The sequence below is a fragment of the Mus pahari genome, chromosome 8 (genome assembly GCF_900095145.1).
Source record: "Mus pahari chromosome 8, PAHARI_EIJ_v1.1, whole genome shotgun sequence".
Lineage (NCBI taxonomy): Eukaryota > Metazoa > Chordata > Mammalia > Rodentia > Muridae > Mus > Mus pahari.
In genome coordinates this window covers 77,109,658-77,121,630 of record NC_034597.1, presented here as the reverse complement: position 1 = coordinate 77,121,630, position 11,973 = coordinate 77,109,658, and the positions used below count along the sequence as shown (strand labels likewise).

Here is an 11,973-nt window from a genome sequence, read left to right as displayed (position 1 = left end):
AGAGAGAGAGAGAGAGAGAGAGAGAGAGAGAGAGAGAGAGAGAGAGAGAGAGAGAGAGAGAGAGATTCATTTTTAGACAATTATAATTAAGATTAAAGTTTTATTAAAAAGTATGCCAAGTTCTGGGAGGTGTTTGGGTATACAGAATCAGAACTAACCAACCTACATATCCCCAACATAGTGCTTAGCAACTACTGAGCTATGGTTTGTCTAACACTCAATGTTTGCAGAAGAAACTTGTCTGCCAATTTCAATTGGAACGCAGGCAGACCTGTCCTTCACTGCTGCTCCAGGTGTCTCTGGTTCATCACTTATATCCAAATCTTTTCTGTCTTTTGGCAGTGGACAAAAATACCATGGAGATGCCCTTTGTCATAGAAGGTGGCTTTAGGCTTGCTGGTGGTTGGCTAATAGAGGGCTGCTATCACTAATAGAGGCATAATTTTTTTTTAAAGACAGTATCTTCAACAAATGGTGCCCATCTAACTGGGTGTCTGTATGTAGAAGAATGCAAATATTTACTTATTTATTTATTTATTTATTTATTTATTTATTTATTTATTTGATATTTTCTTCATTTACATTTCAAATGCTATCCTGACTGTCCCCTATACCTTCCCCCAGCCTGCTCCCCTATCCACTCACTCCCACTTCTCGGCCCTGGCGTTCCCCTATACTGGGGCATAGAGAGTTTGCTAGACCAAGGGGCCTCTCTTCCCAATGATGGCCGACAGATGCAGACACTACTGCATACGCCAACAAGATATTGCTGAAAGGACCCTGATATAGCTGTCTCCTGTGAGGCTTTGCCAATGCCTGGCAAATACAGAAGTGGATGCTCACAGTCATCTATAGGATGGAACACAGGGCCCCAATGGAAGAGCTAGAGAAAGTACCAAGGAGCTGAAGGGGTCTGCAACCCTATAGGTGGAACAACAATATGAACTAATCAGTACCCCCAGAGCTCCTGTCTCTAGAGGCATAATTTTTTATAGGATGTCAATGAAAGACTGCCTTATTTACCAGGTATTTCCAACATGGTTAAACTTCAACTTGACTCTCTTCTTTCTCTGGCTTTAGTACAGATCAGCTCGTAACACCATAAACCATCCAATATAGAAAACAGTGCCTATCCTCACACAAAAGTCTGGCCTGGTAGCATTTTTCTAAGGTCTACAATATAAGCTATACAATCATTTACAACCTTTTCCTTGCTCTGAATGATGATGAAGTAGCTAAATAAAAAGAATTTTTCAATATTCAAATCAAGCATTTTCTTTTGATCTCCATGGGCAACAGGCATGAACATGCTTAAAACCATCTGTAACTTCAGTTCCAGGAGATTCTGACCCCCTCTCCTGACCTCTGTAGGCACCAATCATATATGTGGTATACATATATATATATGCAGGCAAAAATACTCATACACATAAAATAAAATGACAAAAAAATTTCAAATAAAGTATCCTGCAGTAAATGTACCAATAAAGTAAAAGACTTACACAGTGAAAACGCTGATAGGATAGGATAGGATAGGACAGGACAGGAAGGACAGGCAGACAGAAACCAATCAACCAACCAGAAAATGGAAAGAACTTCTCATGCTCATTGAAAATGACTATTCTGCCAAAAGTAATATTATACTGCTAAATAAACACAATATTAAACCAACTTCTAACTTGTTGAATTCATAGATCAACCTGAGAAGTTATTTTAGTAGATACAGACTTACACAGTTATCTACAACTAGTTAAACTTCAGAGAGTAAGAGACCGTAGAATGCTAATCCCTAGCTGTAATACAAACACTGCATCTGGCCTCCCAGGCCACAGGGAGGCAAGGAAGCCCAAGGTAATGGCTGACTGCAGGAAAACATTACCTTCTGGACACAGCAGGGCTGTGTCTGAACTCACAGGAGTTGTGACAGCATGTACAAAACCTGTGCAAGCCAGGGCCAAACCAAATCCCAGCAAGGAAAAGTAAGTTGGGCATACAGTCCCACTCCCACTCCAAGGCTTGAAGTTAATGGCACAGCCTTTTAAAGTTTGATACTCTATCTTAAAATGGGGCATGAAACTAAACAGAATTCTCGAAAGATGAAAAAAAATGGCCAAGAAACATTTGTTTAAAATATTCAATATCCTTAACCATCAGGGATATGAAAATTAAAACTACTTTCATTTTACCCCAGTCAGAAAGGCTAAGGTCCAAAAAACAAATGACAGTAAGTGCCAGGATGGATGAGGGAAAGACAAGCAGTCAGTCTCTGCTGATGAGAGGACCAACTGGTCAGCCTCTGTGGAGATGAGTGAGAGCAGATCTTCCCTGGGACCCAGCCATCTGACTTCCGACCGAAAGGGCAGTGAGAGGACTCTACATCCTACTACAGATGCCTGTTCATCCACGTTCACCAACGCTCCACTCACTGCAACAGCTAGGAGGAGGAGACAGCCTGGATGTCTTAGGAATGGATAATGGAAATTTGTTATTCAGTATTATTCAGTTATTAAGGAAAACAAAATTATGAAATTCACAGGTAAATGGAGGTAAACCAGTCTAATAAAGACCAATGTCACGTTTTTCTCTCATTTGTAAATATTAGCTTCAATCATCAGGTATGCATGCTTCATTTGGAATACCCAAAGAGGTCTGGAAGTTAGGAAAGGCCAACAGGTAGAAAGTGAGGTAATTGGAAGGAAATATAAATAAGAATAATGGAATAACAGGAAGGAACATGGGTAAATGACAATAAAGACCTTTAGAAAAAATCATGAAAACCTGCTTCACCACACACACACACACACACACACACACACACACACACACAGAGAGAGAGAGAGAGAGAGAGAGAGAGAGAGAGAGAGAGAGAGAGAGTATGAGAATAGACTTATAGCAAGATGACAATACCTTTATAAGCCTTTCACACACTAACAAACAAAAGCCCTATGCCAAGAATGGATTAGAGCTTTTCGAATTGTTGGCCAGTGTGTTCTCACATACTCCAAACATTACAGGTTGGTGCCAATGGCACTAGTTACCCTACAGAACTTGATGGTAAGACCCTACTGCTGAAGAGAGTACATGCTTAAGTCATAGAACATAGAGATAGAAAGCTGTTAGTAAGCTGGAAGCTCCACTTCTACTAGCTAGCTAACATTCATAGTCCTGAGAGGAGAAAAGAAAGCATCAATCTTATCCAGCTATAAACCCTGCCAACAACAATAATGACTGCTCTGACAAGACACGCCCAACAGTACAACAGAGGCATGAACAGAATGAGCATAACCAGCCACTGTTTAGTTGGATCTAAGGTCCACTTCACAAGTTGAAACCCATACCTGGCACTATCAGGGCTGACAATCTATGGCTAAAGAGGTCCTAGACCCTATGATAGAACCTACTACTATTATATTCAGCTACATAGACACAGTATTAGACTGTTATACGCACAGATTAACACACCTATCAACTCACATCAGAAAAGCTTCTATTTATAGTGGATGGTGATTAACAAAGAGGCAACTGGTCACGGTGCAGTGAAAAAGACTGCGGACTGTTCAGTCCTAGGTGCAGCATGTAAGTCACACTCCTACCCCTATGGATCAAAGACCAAGGAAGGGCCAGAAAAGGCAGTGGATGGAAGGGCAGAGGCAGTGGATGCGGTCTGGACATAGCAGGATGCTCTACATATGAACTCACAGTTCTTGTGAGAGTGTGCATAAGCCCTGTACAAGCCAAAGTCAGACTAAATCACAGAGTGGAGAGGAGAGGGGTGTACAAAGTCTAGCCTCTAGCTGAGGAACTACTGGCCACTGACAGTTGCTGCAAGAGCGAGAGTCAGATCTCTTTAAGAGTGAATGCTCTGGGTAAGTTGACTGGGCTACAGTCAAAGACTCCACAACTAACACTATGTAGGTGGCACAAATTGGACTGGATGGGTATAATATATTTTTGAAGATTTATTGATTTGTTTTTTATGTGCACTGGTGTCTTGCCTTTGTGTATATATCTGGATGAGGGTGGAGATCCCCTGGGGCTGGAGTTACAGTCTCCACTGATGCCACGTGTGTGGGGAATTGAACCCTGGTCCTCTGGAATAGCAGCCAGTGCTCTTATCTGCTGAGCTATCTCTTCAGCCCCCCGTGTGTAAAAAAATTAAAAACAGGACACACATTTGGGTAGGTGGGGAGCAAGGAGTGGATCTGAGTGGAGTTAGGAAAGGTGACAAACATGACTAAAACACACTGCACAAAAACTCATTGAACTCATAAAATTAAAAACAACATACTGGGTTCTCTTCCCTTTCGGGGCCCACCCAGTCTCCCAGCTCTGGAAAGATTCTTATCACTCTATTCTTTTGCCCTTTACCCATTTTCTCATTTCCCACCATGGCTTCTTTCAGTCCCTTTTAGCCAGCAAGTAAGTATTAATTTATTTATTACAAGGTGAAAACTAGCTTATATACATTTTTCTTATTTACAGGCTGAATATATTCTCTTTCAATGAAAACTAAGATAATTTCACACCACTGAAATGATTTTTCCCCTTGAAAATGAGTAAAATTTGCAAGAAAGTAAGCACCTCTGATTTAGCAAATACTATGTGAACTATGGCTGAATAAACTATGGCTGAATAAACTTAATCACTTTTCATATGGTTCTCAAATGTAAGCAAAAACAAATTCTGCCTAAGCATCCACAAAAACAAAACATTAAATATTTTATAAATTAAATTCCTATAAATCTCCTTAAGGGCTCAAAGCAGGTATGTTTACAGAACAAAACATACAGGTAATTTCTACAGAGTCCCACAAAAATATTGCATAACATGTAGCAGCGTGTTTGCGACATTCATACCTTGTTGTCTTCCCAATAAAGTGCAAAACATTCATCTCCAGGTTTCCACACTTTTGCATACTCCACAGGAATAGATGATTCTATCACCTTTTCAGGCTTAATTGGCCCAGATCTTCTTTTGGGCCCACTATTATAAAATATTTTATCATCATAGGGCACAGCTGTGACAGGTCCTGCTGGCTTAATCGGTCCTACGCGTCTTCCTTTTAGAGGCAGAGCTGTCTCTCCATTTGGAACACCAACAAAACTATTGCTTTGGACAGGATTCTGGTAATCAGTATTTACACTAAAATGTTTTTCAATTTTTAGACCACTAAACGCTTCACTATTCATTGTCCGTGGTTTCCTGTCATAACAATGATCAGGATGACCTGTTTGGTTTTCTCTTTTCCCACGTTTTTGATTATTATAATCTACGAATTCTGGAGGAAGTGGGTTTTCTTTTGACTCTGCATACAAAGGGCCTCTTCCTGACCTGTTTTGCATAGAGTTATCTCTCTTTTTAAAAGCACCATCATTGTGCTGAAAACCTAGAGGATACGAAGCGTCTTTAGTTCTGTCATACCTAGAATAGGGCCTATCACACTTGATCCTCTCTTCTGCCCACACATCAGAACCTGAAGAGCTACTCGGTCTCTCGGAGCCTCTATTCCTAGATAATACGCTGTTCTCTACGGTTGACTTGGAACTGGGGGTGTCTTTTTGAAAGCGAGGCGGCCTCTCATTTCTTGGCTGCCTGGTATCATTTCGAGGAAGATGTCTTGACTGACTGCCGTCCTTCATCCCATTTTGCTCGGTATTCCATACTCTGTGCTGTCCTTGATGAAGGTGCTGTGGCTGTGACTTAGGTTCTAAAAGGCAGAAGTGCATCATGCATATTAGAATTAAGACAGCATTAACAGTTACTTATTTTTTAAATGCCTAAACTTACATGGGTAGAAGATTACTATGCTAACATCTCCTATCTTCATACTTTGTTACCTTACCTCTCAGCATCTTCTGAGTTCTAGTTATTTATTATGATGTCTTTCTGGTTAGCACATTAAAAAGTTAAGCAATGATGTGAATCAAGATAAAAGTAGTTTAACAGCTGCAAATTTATTCACAAATATATATAAAACATTCTTCTACTGTTTCACACACAAACAAATGCCTACAATATTACCAAATATATTATTTATCTTTGATGAACATGTTTGGTTTTTTTTTTTTTTGGTTGTTTGTTTCGACATAAATCAGTGTCAAGATACAAGTCCTTGTATACTGCCTGAGATCACCAGATTTCTAAAGATGGGCACTAATGAAATGACATTTGGTTGACCTATCTTCTGCATTGCAAAAAAACTACCTTCATTGTTCTCCAGATATTAAATCCCAATTCATTATGTAGCTTTATGTTTCCAGTACTTGGCAAAAGAATTGCCAGATAAATTGCTTAGGTCAACAGGAATAAAAAAGATGTTTTGTTCTAAGTCACAGATAATAAATCGAAATTCAAAATGGCAAGATAAGCAAGAGAATAAAAGAAAACTCATCATAGCATATATATACTATACTTGGTATTTAAAGTAAAATGAATTATTTTCTAGGTAAGTTTCTATATGCAGGCTAACCACCTATTAATTATGACAAAAATAAGGACCCAAGGCTTCAAATGCCTGCCAACTAGACTTATGAGAAACTTTCCCTAAGAGTATCTATCTTATAAACATATTCAAATGTCTTATTTTTAACAATCATATTCAATATAGAAATCTTTCTTATTTTTTAAATTTATGTTTATGGGGGAGGTTGAATATATATACATACATACATACATTTTGTGTGTGTGTGTGTGTGTGTGTGTGTGTGTGTGTGTGTGTGTGTGTGTAGTATATGATATGGCATGGGTGTGTGCACAGGCCAGAATTACATACATACATACATTTTGTGTGNTGTGTGTGTGTGTGTGTGTGTGTGTAGTATATGATATGGCATGGGTGTGTGCACAGGCCAGAATTACATACATACATACATTTTGTGTGTGTATGTGTGTGTGTGTGTGTGTGTGTGTGTGTGTGTGTGTGTGTAGTATATGATATGGCATGGGTGTGTGCACAGGCCAGATCCCCCGAGCTGGAATTACAAGCAGATGTAATCCATGTGCTAAGTGGTGGGAACTCGACTGGGGTCCTCTGAAAACCCTGCAAGCACTCAGCTGCTGCATCATCTCTCTATCCCTCATCTGTTTTGGAGACTCTAATGCCAACATTAGGATTTGTCTAGGAATAAAGACTTAGGGAAGAGAAGACTGGTGAGACACATGATGAATATGCTCGAGAGTAGGGCACATCAGTGACCAAAGCAGCAGTGTTCTCTGATGGCTACTCGGGGAACCCCACGTAAGCACCCTTCCCAAAGTCTCACAATACAGAAACGTGGATGCCTAATTACAAAGCAGGCTAAGGTTCTTATAGAGTGCACTCAGGAAAATTTTGTTGCCAAAAAAAATCAAATTTGACTGGCCACCAGATAGACATGGAAATGTATTTGGGGAATAAGCTTTTGGGCTTGTTATGTTTAGGATTTGTTTTTCCCTTAAACTATTTCAGTCAGTGTCACTGATATCCATGATTGCCAAGACATTAGAAAAGAAGCAGGTAACCGTGAGAATAACTGCTAGAAAAAATATATGGAAAGAAGGTCCAACTGGACTTGATAGCTGTGAGATTAGTGATCTCAGTTTTGAAAGAAAAACTGAGAAAAACAAAATTTTCTAGCCTACAATTGGGGTTAAGAGGCATGTTTTTACATGCCTCTTATGTAACAATTTAATTTGTTTACTCCAGAACAAGTACACACAAGGAAATTCAGGTTAAAAAAATTTGTTATTTTTTAAAAAATTAACAAAGCTTAGAAAACTGCACAAGGGTAAAGAGGAAATGTCATTCCTTTTAACTGTCAAAATAGCATTTCTAAGTATCGGCTATAAATGATAAAATAAAACAAGTAATTTTACTATTAACATACACTTCGTTTTCATTATTATGCTGAGACATGCCAAGATACAGCTTCCACTTGGAGAGGGGTTCCTGAGAGAAGGGGTGTCTGGGAGCTTTGAAACAAACGACTCTAAGCATTGGTCCAAGCTGAAGCCTGTGATGTGTTCAAGGTGGTTCCCTAGACAGCTCTCTGTAGATAGCTCTTGGCTCCGTGGTCTGCTTGAGACAGCTCTCTCAGGCTAGGAAAAACTCTAAAAGCTCTCTGGATAGCTCATGGGTTTTCTGACCACAATCAGAAAAGCTGCTATAAAAAATTCTTGTATTTTAACCAAGTAAGAAATCCTGTTAGAAAAATTCTAAAAGTAATCCTTGGGCTTTATGATTAAAATCAGAAAGCCAGAAAAAAATTCTCAAAGAACTGTGTTAGCTCTCAAAGCAGATCTTTCTATAAAGCTGCTACAAACATTCTAGAAGAGCTGTATTAGCTCTCTAATTCTTAGGACTTCTATATTTTTTTATTAGATATTTTCTTTATTTACATTTCAAACGCTATCCCCTTTCCCAATTGCCCCCCAGAAACCCCCTATCCTATCCCCCTCCTCCTGCTTCTATGAGGGTATTCCCCTACACTGGGGCATAGAGCCTTCACTAGGCCAAGGGCCTCTCCTCCCATTGATGCCCTACAAAGACATCCTCTGCTACATACGAGGCTGGAGCCATGGGTCCCTCCATGTGTACTTCTTGGTTGGTGGTTTAGATCCTGGGAGCTCTGGTTGGTTGATATTGTTGTTCTTCCTATGGGGTTGTAAACCCCTTCAGCTCCTTCAGTTCTTTCTCTAACTCCTCCATTGGGGACTCGGTGATCTGTTCAATGGTTGGCTGCGAGTATCCACCTCTGTATATGTCGGGCTCTGGCAGAGCCTCTCAGGAGACAGCTATATCAGGTTACTGCCAGCATGCACTTCTTGGCATCCACAATAGTGTCTGCTTTTGGTGACTGGATATGGGATAGACCCCCTGGTGGGGCAGTCTCTGGATGGGCCTTTCCTTCACTCTCTGCTCCATACTTTGTCTCTGTATTCCTCCCATGAATATTTTGTTCCCTCTCCTAATAAGGACTGAAACATCCACACTTTAGTCTTCCTTCTTCTTGATCTTCATGTAGTCTGTGAATTGTATTCCGAGCTTTTGGGTTAATAACCACTTATTAGTGAGTACATACCATGTGTGTTCTTTTGCGACTGGGTTACCTCACTTAGGATGATATTTTCTAGTTCCATCCATTTGCCTAAGAAATTCATGAAGTCATTGGTTTTAATAGCTGTGTAAATGTACCTCATTTTCTGTATTCATTCCTCTGTTGAGGGACATCTGGGTTCTTTCCAGCTTCTAGCTATTATAAATAGGGCTGCTATGAACATAGTGGAGCATGTTCCTTGTTATATGTTGGAACATCTTTGGGTATAGTCCTCGGGTCCCATTTTCTAAGGAACCGCCACACTGATTTCCAGAATGGTTCGACAAGCTTGCAATCCCACCAGCAATGGAGGAGTGTTCCTCTTTCTCCACATCCTCACCAGCATCTGCTGTCATCTGAGTTTTTGATCTTAGCCATTCTGACTGGTATGAGGTGGAATCTCAGGGTTATTTGAATTGCATTTCCCTGATGACTAAGGGTCAGAAATCCTGCTAGAAAAAATTCTAAAAGAGCAATGAAAAATTCTCAAGAAGCTGTTTGCTTTCCATGAATTTTCTGGTCAAAATCAGAAATCCTTTTAGAAAAAAACACTTAAAGAGCTGCGTTTGCGCTCCAGAGATCTCCAGACAGCTCCACTCTTGCTAGGAAAAATTCTAAAACTCAGTTGCTATCATGCTCCTCTAGCTCATCTCATGCTGATCAAAACCCCAGCTTTTAATTTACATATCAATTCATCTCAGGTTCCTTCTTGACCATTCTGTGAATCAGCATTTCCTGACCTTGGTCCACTGACTATTAGGGAAAGCACCAAAAGTACATTTTTCTTCTAACATTGCAGAAGAATCTGGAGATCTGCCTGCCTTTGTAAACTCGGCTAGGTTGGATCCTGTCCTGACATCACCATTCCAACCGAAATTTGATCTGTCTTGGGTTGACCTTGAATTTGGGAATCTACCTGGCTTTATGAGCATAAACAAAAAAACTTAGCTGGGTGGGATTCTTGCCTTTGGATCAATCTAAATGTCCTTCTTTAGTATCTTTCTGCCAAGCTGGCTCTCGGAGTAGCTATCTCTTAGACCTGTGAAGCTCCTTACACAATTCATATTGCATCCTTACATTTTGCATAGTTGAAAAAGTATATATTTTTAAACTCATGTTTTCAGGATTCCTTAAGGGCTGTCCTGAAAGTCACAGCATCCTACCATTTCGCTGAGACACTGGACACACCCTCACCTCCCAGATTCCAGCTGTCCCTGATCATCACGGAGCATTAACCTTGGCAGAGAAGACATTCCTTCAAAATATTTACATTATTATCTAAACAACCTTACATCCGCAGTAACCATCGGAAGAGGGAACCACATCATTTGGTCCCTTAAGTGGCTTCAGTTTTACAGTCAGAATCCAGGTACTTTCTGCCACTCATACAGAGAAGCAGGAATGCAAACTGTAACACTCCAAAGAGCACCAGACACTGATCTATAACAGATCCAGTAATACAAATGTATATGAAAAATAAATTCATGAGCTTTTAAACCTTAGCCAAAAGAAAATAATATAAAAATAATAATGATATAAAATAATAATAATATAAAAAGTCGCAGAAGCAGTTGAGGATTCTTTTTTTTTTTTTTAATCTTAATGCTTCTGATTCAAAATGGAATCTTCCTGGAAATACATGGAACATTGAAGATTATATGGTAGAATACAGGAAAGATCAGCAGAATATGACAAATAGTATTATAAAATACACAAACCATGAACACAATAACAGCTCAAAAAAAGAAAAAGAAGAGGTATCCAGGAGCATCGCTGTGAGCTAGCATGAGCTGAAGTGAATACTGTTATGCAAGGTCATGGATTTTAAAACGAGTTTATAACAAATAAAATGGATACAGCACTATATTAAATTCAAGAATCATCCAGAAAGAAACCATCGTCAAAAATCAACTACTTCTATCAGTATTAAGGATGCTGAATTAAACAGGCATCTTACAGTATGAATACTTCTTTGCAAACTATTCAATCTACAGTGGCAGCTATACCTTCATTTTAAGGTAATGTTTGAATATCCATTAGCATCTGATGTCTGATCTATAGCCAGCTAGGCAGACAGGCTAACTGTAGCTCTTTCCCTTTCCCACAGTCTCATCTCCGGTCTGCAGTGGACCACTACTGCAGCTTCCCCATCCCCTCCCTTATATTCAGTGGATCACACAGATCTTCCCCTCCAAACTTTCCTTCCCCATAATGTAGCTTTATGCCAGCCCCCAAGTCCAGGGGGCATTCCCAGAGAACTTTCAAGCCACACAGACCAGGGGAGGAGGCAAGCTAATTACAAATTTCACCCCTCACTCCATTCCTCTAAATCCAACCTTGCAGTCTTATCCCCAGCTCTGTAACAGACTACTGTAGCCTCCCCTACTGTCTGCCTCCCACCCTAGTGCATCCAAGCAGATCTGCTCTAACCTTCCTCCCAACGCATCCTATTATCCCAGGCCATAACTCTAGAAGGCACTGCCTGGGAACCCACATGTCACTCAGGCCACAGAAGCAGGGAACCTCACTGAAGATCATGATCACTCCCTCTTCTCTACATCCAATCCTTCAGACTCACCACCACCTCTGTAGGTGTCTGCCTGTTAGGGCCACTCCACACTCCATTCCCAGGGGACTACGTACATCCTAGTGGTACACCCTGCTTTGGGCTCTCAACACCTGTACTGGCTACTTTTATGTCAACTTGACACAGGCTGGAGTTATCACAGAAAAAGGAGCTTCAGTTGGGGAAATGTCTCCATGAGATCCAGCTATAAGGCATTTTCTCAGTTAGTGATCAAGGGAGGGAGGTCCCCTTGTGGGTGGTGCCATCTCTGGGCTGGTAGTCTTGGTTCTATAAGAGAGCAGGCTGAGCAAGCCAGGGGAAGCAAGCCAGTAA

The 11,973-nt window shown here is 40.4% G+C and overlaps 1 protein-coding gene across 1 annotated transcript in view; it reads right to left on the bottom strand.

Moving 5' to 3' along the window:
* Positions 1–11,973, bottom strand: part of Tdrd3 (tudor domain containing 3) — a 136,451-nt gene that overhangs the window by 35,438 nt on the left and 89,040 nt on the right. Inside the window, exon 11 of the mRNA XM_021202958.2 lies at positions 4,857–5,707. Within this exon, the coding sequence (XP_021058617.1) occupies positions 4,857–5,707 (851 nt within the window). The remainder of the gene's footprint in view (positions 1–4,856; positions 5,708–11,973) is intronic.